The sequence below is a fragment of the Dipteris shenzhenensis genome, chromosome 27 (genome assembly GCF_047967505.1).
Source record: "Dipteris shenzhenensis isolate YYH24624 ecotype China chromosome 27, Dip_SZ_1.0, whole genome shotgun sequence".
In the NCBI taxonomy this organism is placed as follows: domain Eukaryota; kingdom Viridiplantae; phylum Streptophyta; class Polypodiopsida; order Gleicheniales; family Dipteridaceae; genus Dipteris; species Dipteris shenzhenensis.
Window position 1 is genome coordinate 39,315,215 of NC_141622.1, and position 24,650 is coordinate 39,339,864.

Sequence of the window (24,650 nt, forward strand, 5' to 3'; positions counted from 1 at the left end):
CCATTTCATCGTCAATCTCCGAAAATTAGCTACGAAACCTCTTCGTGAGGACGAAGAAGGCTTCGGAACCTTGTTGGCTTTACTAGTTGAATCCTCCCTCGTTTAGGCTCCTCCTCAACCCTCACGTCTGAGCTACCATCCTTCTCAGCCGACATTGGGAGGGTCTCACAAGTCTCACCCACAAGATCAACCCATCTCGGGTGTGTCCCCTGCCTTCCACAACAAACACCAGAGCCAGAAGAGGATACTACACTCATGCGAGGGCGCTCTCTCCCACCAAGATTCGATAAAAATGAGTCTTGACTCTTGAGATTCTCCCAACCCCCAAACCACACTCCCTCCCGGTGAATAAAAGTCGGCACTTTGTTTATTAAAGGAAAAGGTCGACAAAAATCAAACATAAAGAAGTCGGCTGTGTACATGAGCAAGGAAGGGCCAACTGCCAAATGGCAAGCTGATAGAACTAGATTGCTGTGTTGAACTTGGCAACATGCACAAACACTCTGTGTTAAGATTGCAGCCTGCACGCCGACTTTGCAGGCAAAAAGGGGAAAACTAGGATAGCTTTGGGCAGGACATGCTTTCTTCATTTGGGTCCTCATATTGGACTGTAATTGTTGCTGCTTTGGAATCATCATCTTTTTGTTTTTCTTGCAACACAGCACCACCACCTGCCCTCAACCACCCTCGTACGTTGTAAGTAGGCCAACCGCAACGGCTGCACCCCTCGTCCTTGTACAGTTTTGCTTTGCTGCTCTTCTTGTACATAAGGTCAGCATCCCATCCCAAAAATGGCAGTCCAGATTGTTGTTGCCTTACACGTTGGATATGTGGTACCCATCGGAGAGACCCTGTTTCTGAGAACACAAGGCCTGCAAGTTCTCCACTGCAAGCCTGCGTGAAAGGGGAGAGGTGTAGAAGGCAACAGGGCGCAGAGGAGAAGGCTGCTTATGCGTCCTACCGGCGTCCATAAGGTCAGCAACCCATCTCAGAAGTGCCAGTGCAGACTGTTATTGCCTTGCACATTGTGTATGTATCACCCATCGGAGAGACCCTGTTTTTGAGAAAGCCTGCGTGAAAGGGGAGACATGTAGATTTTGAGGAGAAGAAGGCAACGGGGTGCAGGTGCAGAGGAGAAGGCTGCTTATGCGTTCTACAGGCGTACAACCATCCCACAAGTGCCAGTGCAGTTTGTGTATACCCTGTTTTGAGAACACAAGGCGGGCAAATTCTTCACTGCAAGCCTGCATGAAAGCAGAGCCCTGTAAATTTCAGAATTATGAGTCCTACAGGCGTACCTAAGGTCCGTAGCCAATCCCAGAATTCCCAGTGCAGTTTGTTGTATTACCCATCGGAGAGACCCTGTTTTGTAAACACAAGGCGGGCAAATTCTCCCATGCAAGCCTGCGTTATAAGGGGAGCCGTGTAGATTTGGAGGGAAGAAGGCAACAAGGTGCAGAGGAGAAGGCTACTTATGCGTCCTACAGGCTTACCAAAATCTCCACTACAATCGTGCTTGCAGGTAGAGCTCCTCTGAACCTCTCACACATACACGGATGGATTACTTGCTTTTCTTACAAAGTGTGCCAATTCTGCATGGTTGATATTAGAGATCATCTAGACTGTGAAGAGCTTGCAGAAGTAACAACACAGCCAACAAAGATAAACGGAGACTAGTGGCAATGAAGGATTCTAGCCAACCTTGGCAGTCATGCCAAACTTGTTGTGTATGTGCTGCCCATTTGCATCAGTAGCATGTTGCATCTGTAGAGCGAAACAGGACAGTTCCACGGTCCAGACGCAGGGAAAGCAGTGAGAGTTCCCTTCGCTCATGAGTCCTTCTTCCTTTGCATCATCGCCTTGAACTCCCCCCTCATGGCCACCAAAGTTGATCCCCCAAATGGTACTGGCGCCCCCGGCAAACATTACTACATGCTCTGGCGCACGATCTTCGAAATCGATACCAAATATGTCCCCATAAAGCCCATTGGCAAAGGTGCTTATGGCATCGTCTGCTCTGCCCGTAATTCGGAGACCGGTGAAAAGATCGCCATCAAGAAGATTGCCAATGCTTTCGAGAACACCACTGATGCCCGCAGGACCCTGCGAGAGATGAAGCTTTTGCGACACCTGCATCATGTTAACGTCATAGAAGTCAAGGATATTCTGAAGGCTGTGAACAGGCGCACCTTCAAGGATGTGTACATCGTCTACGAGCTTATGGACACTGATTTGCATCAAATTATCCGTTCCTCTCAGAATCTCACTGATGAACATTTTCAGTACTTCATTTACCAGGTACGTTCTATTTTTTCATTCCCCACCCAGTAAGCTACTCTCTAATTGAGCTTTTGTTGAGTAATGTTTGGGGCCGATGCCAAAGCCATTGCGCATCAGAAGCAGAGGAAATTTTGAGTGTGCCTGGCGTATCTACATTCAAAGTTACGATTTACATGAATATAGGCTGTGTGGCAAGAGCTGCACAGCATCTAGAACTTAAGATTTCATAAATTTTTTAACTTCCCTGCAGTTGCTACGTGGCTTGAAGTACGTGCATTCGGCAAACGTTCTGCACCGGGATTTGAAACCAAGCAACCTTCTTCTCAATGCAAGCTGTGACCTCAAGATATGTGATTTTGGCCTGGCAAGAACAGGGAGTGAGAAAGGGCAGTTTATGACAGAGTATGTGGTAACTCGCTGGTACAGAGCTCCTGAGCTTCTGCTCTCTTGTGAGGAGTACACTAGTGCCATAGATGTGTGGTCAGTTGGATGTATTTTTGCAGAGTTGCTAGGGCGTAAGCCTATCTTCCCTGGAAAGGATTACTTGCACCAATTGAAGTTGATCATTAGCACAATTGGCTCCCCAGATGAGAGTGACTTACACTTCATTCAAAGTCAGAAAGCCCGTAGCTTTCTTCGTTCCCAACCCCACACACCCCGTGCTTGTCTTGCAAAGTTGTATCCACGGGCCAACCCTCTTGCTATCAACCTGATAGATAAGATGTTGGTGTTTGATCCTGCCAAACGGATCTCTGTGTCAGAAGCACTTGAGCATCCATACCTTGCATTGCTGCACGATGCCAAGTTAGAGCCTACTGCAGTAGCACCTTTCAACATCGATTTTGAGGATGAAGAGTTGAGGGAGGATGCATTACGGGAAAAGGTTTGGAATGAAATGTTACATTATCATCCAGAAGTGGAAGCAGAGTCTAGCTAACTTTAAGTTCCTGTTTGGATCGGAAATCGGGCAGTCAATTGATTGTGTGGGTTTGAGAGAGAGAGAGAAAGAGAGAGAGAGCGAGAGAGAGAGAGAGATACACCAATACATGTGAAGAGAAAAGGATGAATAACATGAAAGGATTACAAACATTGCTGCCTTCAAATAGGTGTAGCAGAGTCTCAAAGGCTTTAAGTGTAGATATAATGGAAATTGGCAACTTTAGGTGTGCATTCGGTTTGAGGCTCTTGTCTTGATACTTACTTCAGCGGTTTTCATTCAGACAAACCTCTTCGGTTGGAATGCTTGACATATGAACGGTCTTTGCAACTTATTTTTGCAATGAGCTGCCATGCTGCATAAAGCATTCTGAAACACAATGCATTCAGCCTTGGCGGCTACCTTGTGCAGTGCATGCTCTTTGCGAGATGACATCAAAAGCAAATTTGCTTGAGGAAATAAATGTTCAGTCACTATGCTTTCTTGAACTGAAATAGTTTCTCATCCACAGATTCAGATTCCATCAGTAGAAGCTGAAGGAAATCTGATGTTCACTGGAAAAATGACTTCTATGGTTTGATGGCCTTCAATACTGGAAGTATTAAAATATAATTAAATCATAAATTAGGAATGTTATGTGTGCATGAATATTCTAACCTTTTTCCGTTGTATGTTTTGCGGCCAACCAAGATTGAATTTCTTTTGGTGCGCAAGACCAACCTCACTCGTTTTGATATTTGAGAAGAGAAACTCCTCCATTTGTGATAGTCTGCATGACAGAACAAATGCAATTCTGTATTATGTCCACACAGAATATCTGCTGTAGGCTTTCATTCAATTGCAATTCAAGTAGCGCTTATCCCTAGCATGAGAAAATTGGGTTTAACTGGAGTTTTTGGGTGGAAGTAAGATAATTATCTACAATTATATCCCAGGCAAACACAGAATGTTCCGCAAACAGCTAAGGAGTATTACCAATCGACGCACATCTGACAACACCATCTTGACTTGTGTTGTCTCTTTTATTTTCATCGTAGAATTTTGGACTTTAGAACAACAAAAATCTGATTTTGTATGATTGGATATATTCTAGTCTTACAAAGGTATATGCAATTGCTACACAATCTTATTGTGTGAGTAGCTTCATTTTTGTCTTTTTGTGGGGTATATGCCATTACTCTTTATGCAACCCTTTAAGAGCGACTCTTTGAGAGTAGTATAGTCAACATCGGCAGGGAATTTCAGCGGGGGGGTTGTTTAAATTCCCTTCATGATGCTCTTGGTTTGTAGTGATGATTATGGAGTTCCTACAAACTGTATAAAGAGGGCCCTTTCTCTGCTCAGATTATTGTGCTTGGTGTTACCACATCTCTGAGATAGTTTAAACGTCAAAGTTGCCTGTGGTGTAAAAGTACGTTTTGTAAGGTGGCACCTGTGATGCATGAACTCAATGCTTACTGTTGCATGGATGGACACTACACTATCAACTAAGGAGAACAAAATGATGGTCATCAGAATCTGTTCAAGGCGAATTGTAGTATTGAGTCATTGCTTAGATGACCTGCCAGATTTTGTATTCCATGATCCCAATATAGGCACCAAGAATTTATCCACCAGCAACTTCATTCAACTTGATGCAGTTGCAAGATCATCAATACTACTTCTCTTTTGGCATTTTCTTTTCTATGGACAATCACATACAGCCATTTTGTTGTGCTCGTGGATACAAATTATGGATGGTGTGCAATGCCTAAGTTGAGTAATTTCAATCAAGTCAATGTGGTGGTGGATATTAAAGGTTTCGCATTCTCATTTTCTATGATCATGTACTCATGGGTTTGCATTCTCTTTGCTAAGAATTAATCCTGGATTTGTGCTCTCATGTACTCAAGAGTTTTCATTCTCATGTTCTTTCTTTGCTAAGAAATTTTCGAGGATTTGTGCTCTCATTGTTTCTCTATTTTTCACACAAATTCTTTGACTTGTACATAGGATTTGTGCACTTTAGAGCATCTAAGATGTCGTACATCTCTTCTTGAACTCATGTTGGTCGTGAAGAGGGATACATTTCCTAGTGTTCTTGTGAAGGCTATCCTCCCAATGCTACAAATAAGTGTGCTCCTTTCCATGCATTACATTATCAAGACCCCCATTAAAGACAATCCTAACAACCCTCCAATTCACCTCCCATGAAACGATGAATTTCAGCCCTTTGAAACCCCTCTCTCTAGGAATGTATTCAACAATGTCCAAAATATTACTCAAGTATTTGTGTCCTTAACTTTGAAATCCCTGATGGTTATTGTTTGTAGTTCTGGAAGATGAGGGTTTTACACATGGCAAGCCATGGTTGACCAATCATCCATCCTCTTCATGTAATCAAAGCAGACCCAATAGTGTCCATGCTCTCCATTGCGGTGCATTTTATTTACTGCATCAACACCCAAACTTGGGCTCTTTCTAGACATCTTGAAAATGTGGCATCTATTGAATTAGAAAAACTCAATCGCCCTAGAAAAATGATGCTTTGGGTAAATTCATATCTACTCTTTTACTTTATTGTAGAATACTATCAAGACTTTGTTTACCATGCTTTCCCGTCCTTTATGTCCTTCCATCTAGATGTTAGAAAGCGTGCAATCATCAGTGATTGCATGAGGTACAAGGAACATCAACAAATGAATATGAAAGGGCTAATTCCACCTATAAAGTGGTAGTCCAAATACCAGGTACATAAGCCTTGAATGGAGAGGGCCTCCAATACCTCATATCTATTTTGGGGGGTTGAGGTGGAGTGGCTACGTGCCTCAGGGTTGGGGCGCCCTCAGTACATGGTCCCACCATTGAAATGCCACATGTCAAACTTTCGACATGGTAAAAGAGCTCTAGGAGCCTTTGATTGCCCATGTGTGGAGGTGCAAATGGAAAGCACTATGCCATGTGGCAGGCATTTCCAAGGAAGGCACTTCCTCCAAGTTTGACGCGATGACATGTGCCACAAGGAGATTGGCTAGAGAACGGTTGATTGCATCCAAGCAAAAAAAAAAAAAAGGTCAATGTATGTGGTAAGGACGCCAAACTAGTAGAGGCGCAGTGAAAAAAAAAGGATTGGAAGGAGACGGCCTTAACCGAGCACTAGTAGAGCAATGAGCTAGAGCTAATGTAGCAAGGACATGAGTGTGGCACAAGTTGTAGAAGAGCGTAAGAACCAAATGTAGGCCATTTACGCTCATTTGCGTCAACTCCTCGATCTTGAGACCAATCGGGAACCACTATTGAACATGAAGCTTGAACACAACACATGGCATTAAAAATTTTGAGCAATACAGTGTGACTCCCTTGAGGGAAGAAGACGATAGAATAGGAATGATGTTGGCATAAGGAATATTGGTACAGCAGGTGCCAATGCAAGAGTAGACATGGTGAATAGGGGAGCAGTGGAGAAATAGGTGATGAAAATGGAATTCTGTATGGCGACCAAGGGAGACAATGAGAAGTGGGAAATAGCAATGGAGAAATAGCATTAGTGGAGAAATAGAGTTCCCGATGGTGAACAGGGGAGCCGATGAGCAGTGGATAAACAATATTAGATGCATGAAGACGAGGGTGCTCTTTTATGTCTGCATCCAAGTATTATTAGCCTATTGAACATGTGGCAATTGTTCAATTGGCATAACCAAAAAATTAGTAGTAGCCTTCAAACAGTCAAAGTGGCCTTTGAATCAATCACATGCTAGTCCGATGGCATGTCTAGTTAATCATGAGTTACCTTTAATCAATCAATCATGCGCCCAATGCATGCTAGCCATGTGGATTCATTCCACAATGCCAAATTAAGTCTCGATGAGACCGGTAATTAATTGCTCACTCTACTTACCCTACACACTCTACTTACCCTACTCACTCTACTTACCTGTCTCGATGAGACTAGTAATTAACTGCTCACTCTACTTACCCTACACACAAGCTCGGTGGTGCATGCAAGCCCATTGGTTGTCATTGTGGCTACAGTTTGAATCATTATTACATTCTTGAATTGATCCCACCATTGCACAAACTCAATTCGAGCCGTATACTTGCATCTAATGCATGCTAACCAGGTGGCTCCATTTCCAATGGCCAGACCGCCAAATTAAGCCTTGGTGACTGGTAATTAGCTGCTCACTCTACTTCCTGTGCATGTAAACCTAGTGGTCATGCATGCAAGCCCGCAAGCCTAGTGGTTGTCATTGTGACTAGTTATTAGCTACTCACTCTACTTACTCTGTATGCAAGCTCGGTGGTGCATGCAAGCCCAGTTCTTCTCATGTGACTTTAGTTTGAATCATCATTACATTGTTACATTGTGATTCGTTACATTCTTAAATTGACATCGCTCTTGCACACTCCCCTTGAGTCCATGCATGCCACTAATCAGCTCGGTAGTTGTCATCATGGCTCAATTTTGACACCCCCCCTTGCACACTCCTTGTAGTTGGCCAATCAATCTAAATTCAAAGTATACTTGTGTCCAATGCGTGCTAATCAGATAATTACTTGCATGCAAGCCCAGTGGCCCAGTGGTGCATTTTACATAATTGACTCCAGCCTTGTAGAATCCCTTGCATTCAACCATCTTGCAACTTCTATCCCCTCTCACAACGGATCCCTTTGGGCACAATGAGTTCCAAACTTGCCATCCAGCCACTCCACCCTAATGGATGCTTTTGGCTCACCATCCATCCCCTGGACTCCCTAGTGGATCCCTTTGGTTCAGCCCCTCCCATCTTGAAATTGTGAGACATAATCTTATCTAGCTTTTCTCCAATCTTGAACTCATGGGACATAGTCCCATTCAGCTTTACACATGCTCAATCTAGGTTCTCTTGTTAACTTCACCAAGATGACGAAAAAAGTGAATGTGAAGGAGGGATCTTGTTACTTGGAGAAGGCATGGAAGAAAAATGACCTTTTAGATTTATTCCCTAAAGCTTAGATTGGTAGAAATGGTGGAGTCAAGGCTTTGAGCTTGCTAGCAAATGTTCATAATGTTTTGAAGAAGACAAGGTATTTCTTTCTTGACACAAGAGGAACTGTGAAGCTTTGGCAAGCTCAAGCAGTACTAGAGTAATTAAACAGATGTCCGATCTCTATCTCAAGGGCAATCTCCAAGAGAATGCTAAACAACTTGAAGAATGTAAGGATGGCAAATCCTTAAAATTGACATCTAAGACCGCCACCAGAGTTGAAGTGCATGTGATGGGCACTTGCCTCAAATAGTCTTTTACCAATACAAGAAGGAGATGAGGAAGCTATAGATGGAATCCACCCATGCAACATCGACAACACAATAGGAGAAGGTCCTCATCAAGGATACAAAGTCCAAGATAGACCTAGTGCAAGACTAACTAGAGGAGGCAAAAGCTGAGCAAGCTGAGCCACTGAGGACCACCAAGCAAGAGAAGCTAAAAAAATAGTCGAGAAAGAAAGGGAGAGAAGAGATTTTACAAAGAGGTAGGTCAAGCATCTGCATCAATAGCTTGAACCCTCTAGAATGGATGAGAACCAAACAGAGGCCGATCTGGTAAATATGAAAGAAAAACTTAAATCTCAAAAAGTAGAAAAGGAAGTTCTTTTCCAACGGCTTTGCAACATCTAAAATTCACTGAACATTAGGAAAGATGATCCTATAGCTCAGCTACTGAGAAGGCCAAATGCACACACTATGGGAGTGATGCAGGGGCTACAAGAGAGACTTAAATCTAGGAAGGATGCATCTTAGGAAGAGAGCAAGAAGGATGTAGATTCAGTAGAAAGAGAGCAGCTAAGATGGAGCTCACAGCAAGAATGAGAATGTAGATATTGGAAAGAAGGATGAATAATGGGAAAATAAGAAAATTTCCCTATAATTAAATTAAAATACTACTCTAGAGGAGCATACCATGGCTCTTGAAAATTTTAAGAGGCAGTCCTCCATCGTTTCTGATACCCAAAGTACTCTAGCGGTCTTGAGAGAGGCCTCTGCTGAAGTTGTGAAAGAATTTCAAGCGGTTCAACTACAGCTGGTAGAATCAAATAGAGATGTTGCCATTAGTGTCAACCAAGTGAAGGAGAACATCCACGCTCTCGGGATGAGATAGGTAGGATCAAGAAATGACTTGCTCATGTACGAGGTGAGACTGTGATATTGACAATCGCAATAGTTAAACGAGAGGATCCGCTTACAATGTCTATTAAAACATGTAATTGTTCTAATTATCAGAGCTGGTTAGAAAAGTAATAAAGAATATCAATTAAAGTATAACAAAGCACAATAGATGAAAAATAGATGGCCATTTATTTCTAGTAGACCATGAACGATGCCACCAAACATATATGGCATGTCAATATAACCATTGCCCCTAAAGAGGACCCATCATGGGCCATACTTTGGCCATGCCCTCTATTTGGCTAATTTTTGACATGGTATCAGAGCCCAGATAAGAGGCTTACAAGTGTAGGATCTTGAAGATAGAGACCTTACTGAAGGACGACCTTGATTCAAGGATCTAGGGAATCGACTTCCCACAATTGGAGGATTGTGCTCTTGCAAGAAGGAGGGTGACTCAAGTTCAATTAGGTTTGTATAGAGTTCTTGTCTACAAATGGTGGTGTTTGCTTTTCAATTTTGCTATGTGGTATAGCAACAGCAGAGATGTTGAATATAGAAGAAGAAGCCTCTTTAGCCACTCCTCTTCCTTCCTCCTCCTCTAGTCAAGTACCTTTTTCACTATCCCTAACTTTGGAGAGTCTTGGAAAGTGGATTGGACCAATGCCAAACACAACAGTGACAACACATGATGTGAAATATATGCAAAGTTCATAACAACTTTGTATATATTAACAAGCTTATATTTATAAGATGCACTGTAATCACCATGTTGGTTGGTGCTGCAAAACATGTGGTGCTACACGCAATCACCACTTTGGCTAAAATTATTGTAGGTGCAGTGGCCCATATCAACCACCATGATGGTCTAGCCCACCAACTAGATCCATTGCAAAACATTTTTTAGATACCTTAAATTAAGGCGTAAGACACTAAGGGCAATCCTTATTGGGATTTTATCCATATTATTATCTAAATTTTTCAAATAAGAATAGAAAGTATGCAAAAGACCAAGATTCATAACAAGTTTGTATATATTAACAATCTTATATTATAAAAATGTGTTCAGGTTCATATTAAGCTTGTTTGTATTAACGTAGCACTTGGTGGATCTAGCAGGTGGAGATGAGGGTAGGTGCAAGAGGTGCAATAGGAGGGTTGAGTAGGAGATGAGGGTGGGATATGAGGATGGAGTAGTGTGAAGTAGTCAAGGGTTGTGAAGAGGAGAGGTAGAGAAGTGTAAAATTGAGGAGGGTGGTAGAGATGACAAGGGCGGAGCAATGCGAAGTCAAGGAGGCTACATGAAACTTGAATAGCCCATGCCCATCAAGCCACCTTGACGAGCAATTGTCTATTTTGATTAAATTACCAATCGACAAGCAATTGGTTGCAAACTATCATCTCGAAGGGACACTGTAAGAATTCTTTTCTAATGTGGCACTTTGTTTTGAAGGGGGAAAATGGCAAAACCTTGAACCCGATTTGTGCAATCTTTGCTGGACATAGCGGTAGATTAGATGGTCGTCTCATAATGCAAGCCACGTTGTTGTAGGATCCCTATGGCTAACAAGCAGGAAAATTAGGTCATCCCACTTAATCCTAATCGAACTCCAAGGGTTACCACTTAAACATCACCACACGATCATTTCACCTAGACAATTCTCTCTTCTCCATTGTTTTCCCAACTACCATTATGTTATGTTACATAACCAAATCTATGAAGTTGAAGATAACATAAGTCACAAGGGTTACAAGGGCCTTGACTAAAACTAGTGCTCACTAATTGGTTTTGGTAGTGGAAATAGTTAGAACTCATGCATATGATCAGTAACTAGTAGTAATTAGTAATACCAATTAGTAATACCAACATGGTGTTCGATTTCCACCATCATTATTATAAGTATCCATGTCCCAATTAAGCCCATTGAATGCCATGGTGCACATTAGATGAGTGACAACTAATAAAATTCTTGATTAAATAAAAAAATCCCAACAATTGTATAATTTTAAGGGAATTTGATAGTTCAATTTCTACATTAGACCACACGGTGATTATAAGTGTCCACAACCTCTAATTGAGCCAATTTCTACTCACAGTGCTCATAATACATCATGGCTGCAAACAGCATGATGGTTGAATATAAACCACCCACAATCCCCCAAATTTCATAACATGTGAATGAAAATAACCTGCATAATAGTAGCAGACAACTAGCATATTGGCTACAACCATTGGCCCCTTTTGCTTCTACAACTATTTCTCCCCTCCTCGACAAGCAACTGCCTCTCTCTTGCTGACAAGCCTTCCCAAAATGCTACAGCCTCATGGATTCAATAGACAATCTTCCTCTCCAAACCGACACACTATTGGTACCTTTTGCTTCTATTGCTATTCTTCCCCTCCCTGCTGATAAGTAGCTCCCTCTCTCTTGCTTGCCAGCCTCCCAACCAGCTGCATCCTCATGGATTCATCAAATAATCTTTCTCTGCAAATCAACATGCCATTGGTCACTTTTACTTCTAAAACTATTCCTTCCTTTTCCAACAAGCAACTCTCTCTCTCTCTCTCTCTCTCTCTCTCTCTCTCTCTCTCTCTCTCTCTCTCTCTCTTACAAGCCTCCCAAACAAGCTACAACCTCATGGATTCAGCATACAATATTTCTTTGCAAACCGACACACCTAGCATGGTGGCTCAAACTAGCAAATGAATATTGGCTCTCCATCATCACCATGAACTTCACCAAAAATTCATACACCCTATTATGCATTGGCACTAAGTTATGAAAGCATACAATCTCAAGTGATTGACCATTGTTATGCACAGTCAAGACTTTTAGCTAACAATAAGCAATTTGTTATTGTGGCTAGATTGGGGGTTTCTTTTTATGTGCTAGGATTGGGACCTTAGATCACACTGCACACATAGCACATTCAATGTATCACACTTACATATATCCCCAACTAAAATGAACAAAGTGGTTATTAATTCAACCATCGAGCTTGGAAAAGAATATTTCCTCTCTCTCTCTCTCTCTCTCTCCCACCCCCCCCCAAAAAGCAAAAAAATCATAAGATGCAAGAAAATTAACTAGCATAACGATTTGCAAGGAAAAAGATAGTCGGCATTGCAAGTTTGACCACTGACCTACATATTGTTAAGCATGTGTATGATGTGCCTCTTGTCATGATTGTGTCCCCTACATAGCCTACAAACATCTATCTTGTTTGGACAAACTCTCGTGTTATTGTGCCATAACAACGTCATTGCAACAATGAGCTAATCTAAGCTTTACACTCCTTTCACATTATTGAGGTCATCCCTCAAGCACACACTCTTGGGCATGCAACTCTTGGGGCTTTGGAACTTAATGAATCCTCATGTGTAGGCTGAAGCTTCAAAGGACTTAAGCCTGTTAGTCTCCCAAGTGACCTAATGTTCCTATCTCGAGACCACAGTACGTATTCTTAATTTTGATGGTATTGCTCAAATGGGTGCATGTGCTACCTTTGAGGCTCTAGCTTCTTAGTAAGGAGGAAATTTTCTTGTGTTGTCTCTCCCTTGCAATTGTGTCTTCTGTTGGCGCCTGGATATTGTATCATCACCTTCGATGGACCTCAAACTCCTCCTCATACCTTGACCATGTATATCAACTTTCATATCTTGTAGCCTCTGTCTAGCTCTCTTGAAACCCATGACATACTGTATCGCACCATGTGGTTCCTTATTTATAAATAAAGAAAGTGAACAAAGAAATGAGAAAAAATATATATTATTAGATGAGCTAGCTTGTGAGTGTAAAGAGAAACAAGGACTTGCCTAAAGCTTCATGAGAGGAATTGAAATTATGCATGTTTCAACTTCCAAAGAGCTTGAGGAGCACAAAGAGACATAGAGGAAAATTTCCTTGAGGAGCACGAGAAAATATTTTTCAAAAAAAAGTAGTGAGGGGAAGTAGCCGCGGTCATGGATGTAAGCGAATTCATATTCTAAGAGAATGTTCAGGTGATAGGGTGATAGGATACAGGCGACATGTTTGTGGGAATAGTAAATTTAGTGAAAATTTTAAATCTAATAACGAGAGTTGTTGAATTTTGGGAAAAAACAGCGGTCGTATTTTTTCACCTCCAGTTATACATGTCACCAACTTGTGCCCCCTAAACAAGTGCAAAGAGGCTGAAAATGAATGAAAAAAGTGAAAGGCAAAATAGCTTGCTCGTGGTTTTGATACTATAGATTAAGAAATGGAACCACCTTTTACATGCTTATGAGCCTCGTTGTTGCAACGTAGTGACTCTAAAAGTAATCAATGGAAAATGATAAATAAAGTGGTATCTATTCAAAAAGCATTGCACGTGTATGAATTTACTTTTTTCTATTGCATCCATTTATGGGTGAATTAAGCTACAAACTTTACCAAATATATTTAGTTTTAACACTGGTTTGGTAGGACATAAAAATGTCCTAGGACACTTTTATGTCATGTTAACATAGCCACTTCCTAGAATTATTCAAAAGTGTCCGTAAGCTATTTTGGCGTTTTTATTATCTTCCATAATAGCTTATATTTTGAAAAAAACTTGGAATTATTATGCATTGGAACTTGTACCTATTACTTTGAGTTTTACAAAAAGTTTTAAGGTAAGCCTAACACCGCTGTTTTCTCAGGTTTTAGATAAAATGGCCATACTTCTTCATTAGAATGAGTTTTTTAAGATTTTGTAAGTTCTAGAGTCTAAGGATAACTATAACACATATGTTTAGATTGCTTTGGAGCTGGATAATTATAGCTATTATGATTTATGACCTTAACCATAATTTTAGAGAATGCTAATAGCGAGGCAAAATTTTATCTTTTGCAAATTCTTTGACACATATAAAAAGTTCCAAACTCAACCATACTTTGGTAGCTATATCGTGTGCACTCCCCTCTCTCACTTCGGCTATCATGGTATCAAAGCTCCCACTCCCTTCATGAGTGTCAAGTCCTCCTTAGTGAGCCATCCTCCATTTCCATAAGAGAGAGTGTAAGCCCTTGTTACGTCAAGGCACACAAGCCCTTGCTCAGTCAAGGCACAAGCCCTCTCCTTGAGGCATTTCTGTTCTATCTCTAGCTCTCATCGTAGAGCTCCTTCTCCTCTCCGATTCGGTAGCTATGGGAAAGTGTTGAGGTTTCTTCTATGAGAAACATAGATGAATTGTTTGGTGATGGTGGAGAGCTTGCTAAGGTTCGGAGATGAGAGAGAGTTCTCAGGTTCTTTATGAGAGTATACCTTTGAGAGCATGCAAGTTTGCTTCTTAAGAAGCCAAATTTTTGTCAAAGACCGCCTTCAACTAGTTAACAGCAGCAGCCGAGAGGTGACAGCTCCCTGCATTCTGCACTGGCTAGCCATCCTTAGCCAAGCTGCTCATGGCGACTTAGCTGCGACAGACTCCAGCTTCACAAAGCCTCAACGGCTCATTAGCAACATCCGTGACCAAGCTGCCTACTACGATGAACACATGGCTTGTCTACCTACACGATGAAGTCTCCTTCCACAACCTTCAATAGCTCCTCGAGCTTCCAAGCGATTCCAGTCTCCACCTATCTCCATCAACCGCCATCTACAAGCATACGGCTTGCAACGCCCAGCTACAGCTGACTCCTAACGGCACCGTCTCCTTCATGGTAGCTGACCAACCAACAGATGCACAAAGTGGGCCAAGTAGCAGTTCAATGGTAGTACCTTGACCCACAGCTCCAAAACTCCATACGGGAAAGCTCAAGCACTCCTTCAATAGGGTGGTCTCCAACCTCCACAACCGGGCCAAGCGCTCTCCACCCAGACTCCTCCAGCCAGTCGAGCTACCAGTCTCACCAACTAGCCAGCAAATCAGCTCCTCCGCATCTTATTTGTTGTGTAGCTGCAAAATGGGAGCATCCGGATCCCCGTAATAGAGCACATCGCCCAAAGCTCCCAAATGTGCTTAATGCCTTGCAACGCCTTCATCAATGAGCAAGTGACCTCTACAGCAATCCTTGCTCTACAGCGCGACGCCCAATGAAGGCACTCAAGCCACCACCGCGCCATAGCATTCACAGCCTAGGCCACGGGCTGACAAAACGAGCCAGTAGCTCCAAACGATGGAGCAGCCATCAAACACAACCTCACAGCTCCATGGCTCCAACGAGGAGCTCTCTGGCAAAGCAACTCTCCAACCTTCATAGCAGCTCCAGCTTCTCATCCCGTGGCTTACACCATAAGATTTTGTTGCTCTCACCACCACTGTGCCATTGACAACGAACGTTCATCTCCGTTTCTCTCCTCCAAGGATCTTTGTTGATTGACACGTGCTAAATTTTGAGGATAATACTAGGGTCAAAGTTAACCGAGGTCAATGGGATTGGTTAAGTGGTTGGTTAACCTTTTGCCACATGGAAGGTAAGAGTAGTTAACCTTAACTATGGTTTGGTCAAGTTCAATTCGACTAACCGTGGTTTGCCATGGTTTAGTCATTGGTCAGTTATAGTTAAACCATGGTCAAGTTAAGCTAAACCATGAGTTGGGTGGTAGGTTAATATTATGCCACATGGTAGCCTTATCTACATGTGCCATGTCATCAGTGCCTAGTCAGCACATCCAATCAACATTGACATGTCAGCCTACCACATCAGCAGGGGACACCTCAACAGTGCCACATTAGCATGCACAGTTATCCATGTGCCTCCTAAGCATTGATGCCGCATGTCATAGCCCTTGCTAGGCACTGTACCCTCTCCATAGGCACATAGTGGATTCAGCATGTGACACCCTCTGCCACATCACCCTCTAGGCCACATCATCATTTTTGGCCTTCTTGGGATCAAAATTTGGCCAATCCTTCCAGGAGCCATATCTTTTGATCTAGAGGGAATTTTGCAGAGCTATAAAAAGAAAAAATGATCACCATGTCGCACTCTACACGGTGAGCACCTCAGATCTCACATTTGACATTTTCACAAGTCAGCATCATCGATTCCTTATCATCGAAACCACCTTCTGATCCTTTGCAGCGCACCCAGCACTTAAAATGAATTAAGATAAAATTCATTTACTGTATTTCTCACATCGACATGTAGTCTAGCTATAGACTAGCATCGCCTTATAGGAGATCCAACTCTGCCAAGCCAACAAGTCAGCCATTGCCACATTACCCGATTAGTTCCCACCGACATCAGTCCATGCGGTTCTATCATCGGTGTACACGGTAGACACTCTCGCCAGTACATGGGTAAGCCTCTTGCACAGAGCACCAGACCGCCTCCAACATGGAGTTATTCTCATCACGCAGTTGATGATACACTAGTCATGACTCTGGATTAGATCCGTGAGTGGAAAGAGAACCTTCTTTGACCATTTATTGCCACAGGGTATGTTCCAGTGTATGATGCAGACTCGAGCCTCATTGGACTTGACAGATCAGATGCAGATGCTTTGGATGTTAGCATGGATCAACCTACAATTTTTTATCATGCACATTCCTTGGTAAGCCCTTAGCATGAGGCACACTTGTTGGTAAGCCCTCAACATGAGGCACACTTCTCGGTAAGCCCTCAACATGAGGCATATTTGACGGTAAGTCCTCAGTACGAGGTAGTCTCATCTACATCAATGCAAACTGATTCTAGTGATGTGCAACCATCACACTCATGCATGGATCTGACTCCATCCTTTGCCACAAATGCAGATACTCAGTAGGAGTTGACCTATGATCATGCAATTCTTCAGCAGTAGGTAAGTCCTCAGTATGAGGCAATCACATCTTCTGCCACGTGCAGAGATATATGCCCACTCATCAAGCTCTTCAAGTGATTCCATTCCAGCATCCATCACTAATGATTTCACCTTTGATATAAAGCATACCTTGGGCTCAGTTCCCTTCAACAGTACAGATCAGCAGATCAGTCTACAGAACATTCTAGCATCGGCTCAGTCATGCTGCATTGCACCACCCTTGGATCCAGTTATCACCACCACTTTTGATCAGCAGATCATTCCTCAGCACGAGGATGCTTATGCATTAGTGTGGTCCTGCTCTAGTGCAGTAGACATCATCAGGTTCAGCCATAGCACAACCTGGGGAGACTCAATGTTTCAGCATGCACTTATGGTTGTTGGATATAGTCCATACTTGATGCACATCAGTGGTTGGATCCACGATTACAAATCAGTCCCTACATTAGCATTCGGCACCTCATTCATCACCTTGGGGACATCTTATGCATTCTCAATTATATTCCAAGCTTCTAGGCCTTTATACTGTCAGCTCCTTCGCGACAAGCCTATGACAGATGCTACATTCCATGCCGATGGATGTTTAGCTATGCACACATCAGATGACCTCTAGCTCATGACACTTGAGCATACAGGTTCATTAGGAAAAAAGGGAGCTCATTTTGGGGCCTTTTATACCTGGCAAAGATGTAGATGTACAAAGTATCTCTTTGCCACGAAGACCTACCTCACTAATCTCATGTATAGAAGTTTCCAATACTATGAATGTGGACGGTAGCTGGGAAAGGATAGCAGTGGTGGCGAAAGGAGATTGGGTTCTAATGCAACCCAACAAGTGGAGAAAGTAGCAATCAACTCACACTTTTTTGGCTTCTTGGAAGGGCAGAGTGAAAGATTTCAGAGTAAAAAAGGAAGGCACAAGATGCATCAGAGAGGTTTGGATACAACATGTCTACATGCACCGAGAACTTGTATTATGGGATCATCTTGCTTATCTTCCACACTATAGACCCAATTGTAAGTGTATTTGTGTAATGAAATACTTGAAATGAAATATATGTTTCTTTTGATGATAGACAGTCTCTTTGTTTTCCTTCAAATATACATTCCTCATCATACGAAGAATGGCAACCACTGGAGTGCATACTGGGATTCTTTGATGCTTTACATGGTGCTATTGGGGAGCTACAATACCAAGGTAGAAAATCAACAACCCTAGCTGAATCAGGTATATTTTTTTATGATCGCTTTTATCAATTGATGGACAATGCTTACTCACACGGTTTATTAAAAAAGCAAGATCTCCGGGCATGTAATACAGTTGATTGGCCAGTCCCTGATGGCAGCATCACAGAATCCTACAGAGCCAAACTATTTTCGAAAGTACAGCATTCCCTGAAACCAAATATTGCTACCAGGATAGTTAAAATAAACATTTTCATGCCACTTACAATTTTTGTAGAGCTTTTTCAAGATTATCCAGTTAAAGTTTGTAAAACGATGTTGACTTTTAGAGCAAAAGGGTATGATGAAGTTCCAATTCCCAAATTTTTGGATAATGGTTGGGATAGAATGGTGGCCAACAATGTGTATTGTGAGGTTGCTCATAACTCCATCAACATTAAGTACATGATTGCCTCGCAAAACTTTATTTTCTCCTTTTACTATAAATGCAGTAGGATGATAGGCACAAAACTTGTGGCAATGGACCAAGACAAGAGGTCATCAGGTCCAATCATTGAAATTAATGTTATTCAGAATGACATCCTTCTAACATCCATCTCACTGGGACAATGCTGCACTCTCTATCAGTTACGCTTCGCATTCATTTCCGTTGTGAGCTTTCACAACATCCAAGCCACAAGATGACTCTGAATCTAGCGTTTTCTAGTACTTATACTATATATACCAAGTGCTTGTACTTCATTTGGTTGAACATTTCAGTTGGAGTTCACTTTTGTTCACTTCTTGTTCTCTTGTGTTCACAATTCTTCTCCATTCTTGTTCCTACATCTACCAGCTCAAGAATCCTCCCGTTGATGTCTATTGTGAACCATTGATGCTGCGGGTCTGGGCATAACCCCATACATCTGTATGAATCAAATCAAGAATACCTCGTGCATGAGAGGTGCTTCTGCCAAAGTTGGTTCGCTTTTGTTTGCCGAAGTAGCATGCTTTGCAAACTTTTTCAAGAAACTGTAGCTTAGGAATCCCGATTGCCATATTCTGATTCCTGAGATCTAACAAGTACTTGAAATTGATGTTTTGAACAATAGGAAAGTAAGTTGGTTTCCACCCTGTGTTTCTCCTAATTTGGTTCTCTTTACATTTGCATAATACAGTTACATATTACTAAAAAATTATTTTTGCAGATACTTCAAAGGAGCGAAAACAAAATTCAATGCAAGGACATTGTAAATAGAACAATTTAGATAATACAAAGCTATTGACTCGGGTATTACTTGCAACCAAAAAATATATATTTGATGTTTGATGTATTAACACAAAATGATTACAAGTATCATCTATTTTTCTATTATTGCTCAGAATCTCTCTCTTGACTTTTTTGCAGTGGAGACTCCTGAGAATCTTCCACATGCTACTCTGGTTATTGCTGCTATGGATCCTGCTGTGCTGTACATCCTGTTGTGGATCCTATTGCTATGGACCTTGCTATGGATCTAGCTCCTCTACATCCTACTGTGGATCCTACTACTGCACATCCTCTGTCGATACTGCCTCCTCTTGCATCCACTCCTCCTGCTGCTTTGGTGTCCCTACCTCCTTGTCCATGGGCTCGGGCTCAGCCTCGGCCTCATACTGCTTTGATGTCCCTACCTCCTCGTGCATAGGCTCGGGCTTTTGGAAAAGATCAAGCAGCTCATCAACACCGACACCTTCTAGAATGTCTTCTAGATCGCTAGTGCCTAGGACATTCTGAGCCTCTTGTTCAACTCAGAGATCCTTAGTGCCTTTTGAGCCCTCTCTTGTATGGACTAGTTGGCCTAGTGCTGGACAAGGGGAAGAGTGCTCTAGCAACTTCAAAATTGTCTTTGCTCTGAAGCTATGTACATATTTAGCACCAAAACTATCCTCTTTCATCTGAAATAAAAACAAAGAATATTTTCAATATTTCTGTATCAATGCATTAAATTTAGAACTTCTCAAATAGTATGCAATGCAAGCACTCACAAATTCAAGCTGTTTCTCTAAAAATTATGTGTCAATCATATATTTGGCACTGATGAGATTCCTCCATCCACAAGAAAAAGGATCCTCTTGTTGTGGTGTCTGTTTTATCAAAATAGAAAGCTAAGATGTATATTGGACTATGAAGAGTGCAAAAATAAGAGGGATATAAAGATAAGTGACAATGATTATTGTACCTGCAATGACATTGGTTGAGCTGAATCTAACATCTTTAACTTTGGATCACGGAGGTCCAGTGCATCCATTAGTCTTTTGAGACAACTACAATGGGAATGAAGGGCAACAAATTATAAAATTCACACTTCTACAAGTAAATGCGATATGGCTGACTTTTCAAGAGAAAACTTGAAAATCGCATTTTAGAGAAAAAGTATAGGCAATGACTGACTTACAATTCCAAATCCTGGTGGGTACGCTTTAAGGATTTGAATGTATAGCATAGCTTTTGCTATATATCTATATGTACCAAACTCCAATGATTGCTACAAGAGAAACAAATAACATGAGGGGACTAGACCAAGAGGGTGCAAATTTAATTTATACAATCAGGATTTTGACAACAGAGGGTAGTAGTGGAAAAGGTCAGGGAACATACTTTGAGCAATATGGGAGGAGAATCATATCAACCACATCAAAATTTCAATAACGAAACCACTTGGAAATGCTTTTGGGTGATGTCTTGTTATCTTTCAGCTTGAAAGATATAGTTAGATCAACTATATACACAGAGTGCTAAAGGCAATGGTGGATTTGACTCTTCAAAAAACTACAGAAAATAACTTCACTTAGCTTATGAAAAAGTGAATGCTACAAAGACATAAACACAATTGACACAGAAAGATATACTTACTATAGAGCTGCAAAAGCATGATTGTGCAAGTCACATGTTTTTCTTTCTGTGCTAAAGCCATGATGCAGTCTTCTATCAAGTCCCAGGTCAGGTCACCATTCACAGCTTAGATGACTACTCTGGTCCTTGGTCCAAGTTGTAGGAGCTTCTACTGAATTTGCACCATCCTCACTAATGTCTAGGATTGCAAGACAGATACTGTTTCTTTGACTCTTTCCCTGAGAGACTCTTCATAGGCAACCTTGCCTCTGGTATGAAGTTGGTGAAACACCTCTACAACCTTGAATCCATCATCTTTAGGTTTCCTATGGCTAGAGGTATCAACAAGATATCCCTCATTTTTAGATCATCCCAATCCTCTGCATTAAGGATCTTGTCATATCTATATCTGACCCTGATAAGTGTTTGGATGTCTTTCTTCATGATGGTGACCCTGTGTGCATGTGCTGCTACCATAATGGTGTCCATGCAAAACTCTATGAGCCACTCTTCAGCAACTTCTTGGAGAGCAAGTAGTGCAGTCCTTTGCCATCTAAAGTCCACATGCCAATTCATGCATACTGCCCTGACTAGCCTCTGGAATGGTGCCATGGGTATTGCATATCCTATGGCTTTCTAAGCCTTCCTGATCTCCATCAGGATAGATCTACTTTGGCTCATTCTTTTCTTCCTATTCCTTGCCAGCATGTGCACAAGCTTCCCCTTCTTTGAAGATTTGGATCTGGATGGTGGACCTGGATGGAGCTATGGTAGCCCCTATAATCTCTGGTCCTTTTCCTTTCCTTCTAGTTGTTGCTTTGGTTCTTTCCATAGTATATTGACAATGCTCCTTTGCTAGAAAAAAACCCAAACATCACAAGGAAATCAGCAACCTAATAGTTTGCTTGAAAACACGATATGGTGTAAAAAGATAGAGAAAAGCCTCAAATCGCGTTTTTCAACAAATATCTTTGGACATACCCTAGGAACACCCAGCATACTAAAAGTTTTCTAGAAAATGCGATATGGGGGAGAAAAACAAAGAACAAACTCAAATCGCGTTTTTGAGCAAATATACTGAAGCCTACTCTAATCAATCAATTTGGACTCTAGCATCCTCCTAAACCCTACAATTCAGATGAGATGTGCTCAAAAAAACAACTCATAGAATGCCTTTGAGAGAAATCTATGGAATGGTCATTTCACCTTACTAATAGGAAAAAACAACGACTTTTGACAGATTGCTTACCTAGGCTTGTGTGTACAGCTGGAGCTTGAGCTATGGAGGTGTGAGATGGACCTGGGGAGGTTGTGGCTAGAGTTGCAGTGGGTGGTGGAGCTGGTGAGGGAGGTTGGATTTGGAGCTGTAGTGGGACTCTGTGATGGAGGTGGTGAGATAGTGAGGTTGGAGCTGGAGCTAGAGCTGGTGAGGTAGCGGGGTTGGAGCTGGAGGTGGTGAGGTTGGAGGCAACTGAAACTAGAGATAGGGATGAAATGAAGGGTAGCTCTACTTAGAGGGGGTTTTGTCTCAAAATCTGTGCAAACAATGATGAGGAAATATATGCACAAGAACCTAGAAGACCGTTTTCCACACGTGTGGCTGACAAGACAGATGTGACATTCATTGGAAACTATGCCCTTTCTTCTTATCTATAGTTTTTTACTTACACTTTCCTCCATCCCTCTGGCAGTTCTGATCCGCATCACTGCCATCATCATCCCCCCCCAGCCCCCCCAATCATCATCCCCACCCTACCCTTTACTGCACCTGTGCAAGTGCCATAGACAAGTCACTAGGGCCAATCATGGACAAAAAAAATCCAGGTAATCCTACCACTTAGAAATCTGCTATATTTGTTTGCTACTAGTGTTTTCTTGATTTGTGATTGTGTAGATCTCATCTTTTCTTAGGTGCCAATACTTGGTCCATAGAAGAAAACATTTTTTTTAAGAAAACGTGATTTGAGGCTCTTTTCCATAAAAACACCCTATATCGCATTTATTAGCAAAACATGCTAGCTGTGCACAAGCTTGTAGGGAGGAAAAAATGAATGATACTCTAAAAATTCTGGTCTAAAAATAGGTGCATACAATCACTAGATACTCTAAATATAGTACCTTGAAGACCAGTTTTGGCATGTGTTTTCTCCCATCATTATCCCCACCTACCTATACTTGTGCAAAAGCCACAGTCTTGATCTATCTAATTCTACTTCATTAGCATAGCTATTAGGCATTTACCTGAACTTGTTGCATCAAGAGGAAGGACTTTTTGCTAGAAAACGTGATATGGAGGAGAAAAACAGAAAAAGAGCTCAAATTGCGTTTTTGAGCAAATTTTGCTTGAGCCCAATCTAATCAATCAGTTGTACTCCACCATCCTCCTGAACCCTAGATTACAGATGAGATAAACCAATGATAGGAGACAGATTACTTACCTGGGCTTGTGTATAGAGCTGGAGCTGGAGAGGTGTGAGATGGAGCTAGGATGGTTGTGGTTGGAGCTGCAGTGGGTGGTGGAGCCGGTGAGGTTGGAGTTGGAGCTGCAGTGGGACTCTGTGATGGAGGTGGTGAGGTAGTGAGGTTGGAGCTAGAGCTGGTGAGGTAGTGAGGTTGGAGCTAGAGGTGGTGAGGTTGGAGCTGGAGGTGGTTAGAGCTGGAGGTGGTGAGGTAGTGAGGTTGGAGCTAGAGCTAGTGAGGTAGTGAGGTTGGAGGCAACTAAAACTAGAGATAGGGATGATATGAAGGGTAACTCTACTTAGAGGTGGTTTTGTCTCAAAATGTGTGCAAGCAATCATGAGGAAATAAATGTACAAGGACCTAGAAGACTGTTTTCCACACGTGTGGCTGACAAGATAGATGTGTCATGCATTGAAAATTGTGCCCTTTCCCCTTATCTACACTTTTCTCCATCCCTTATCTACACTTTCTTCCATCCCTACACCACATCCTTATCTTGCATCACAGCCATCATCCCCTCCCCCTACTCCCATCATCCCTTCAACAACCCCCCTCCCCCCCTTACTCCCATCATCCCCCAACACCCCCCCCCTTACTGCACCTGTGCAAGAGCCATAGACAAGTCACCAGGGCCAGCCATGGATAGCAGAGCAAATCTAGGTACTCATATATACCACTTAAGAATCTGCTATCTTTGTGGGCAGTACTATTTTCTTGCTCTGTGATTGTGTAGAGCTCACCTTTCCTTAGGTGCCAGTGACACAGCACATAGAGAATAACTTCTTTTGCCAGAAAATGCAATTTGAGTCTCTTTTCAATTGAAACACACTATATCGCATTTATTAGAAAAATATGCTAGGTGTGCAGCAATTAGATAAAAAACATGATTTGGAGTAGTTTTCCTGTAGAAACATGAATATCACCTTTTCTAGCAAAAGGTACTAACCTTATTAGTATGTATCAGCTTGAGAAGAGTTTGATGGTGGGTGCTAGCTTGATGGTTGTCAGCTTGATGTATCTTGAGCTATAGTGGGTCAGTGTGGATAATAGTTTGA

General features: G+C 42.0%; 1 protein-coding gene across 1 annotated transcript; it reads left to right on the plus strand.

Moving 5' to 3' along the window:
- The first annotated feature begins 420 nt into the window (after nucleotides 1-420).
- On the plus strand, nucleotides 421-3,720 carry LOC147884278 (mitogen-activated protein kinase 4-like). The gene is made up of 2 exons (XM_087398291.1): nucleotides 421-2,298; nucleotides 2,531-3,720. The coding sequence occupies exons 1-2, from the start codon at nucleotides 1,876-1,878 to the stop codon at nucleotides 3,215-3,217; spliced, it is 1,110 nt and encodes a 369-aa protein (XP_087254417.1). The 5' UTR covers nucleotides 421-1,875; the 3' UTR covers nucleotides 3,218-3,720.
- The last annotated feature ends 20,930 nt before the right edge of the window (nucleotides 3,721-24,650 follow it).

What these genes read in the sequence shown, in the direction of transcription:
- LOC147884278 (XM_087398291.1), top strand. Translation starts at nt 1,876, where the DNA reads ATGGCCACCAAAGTTGATCCCCCAAATGGTACTGGCGCCCCCGGCAAA. An exon ending in TTCAGTACTTCATTTACCAG is followed by an intron (nt 2,299 to 2,530) that starts GTACGTTCTATT and finishes ACTTCCCTGCAG; the next exon opens with TTGCTACGTGGCTTGAAGTA.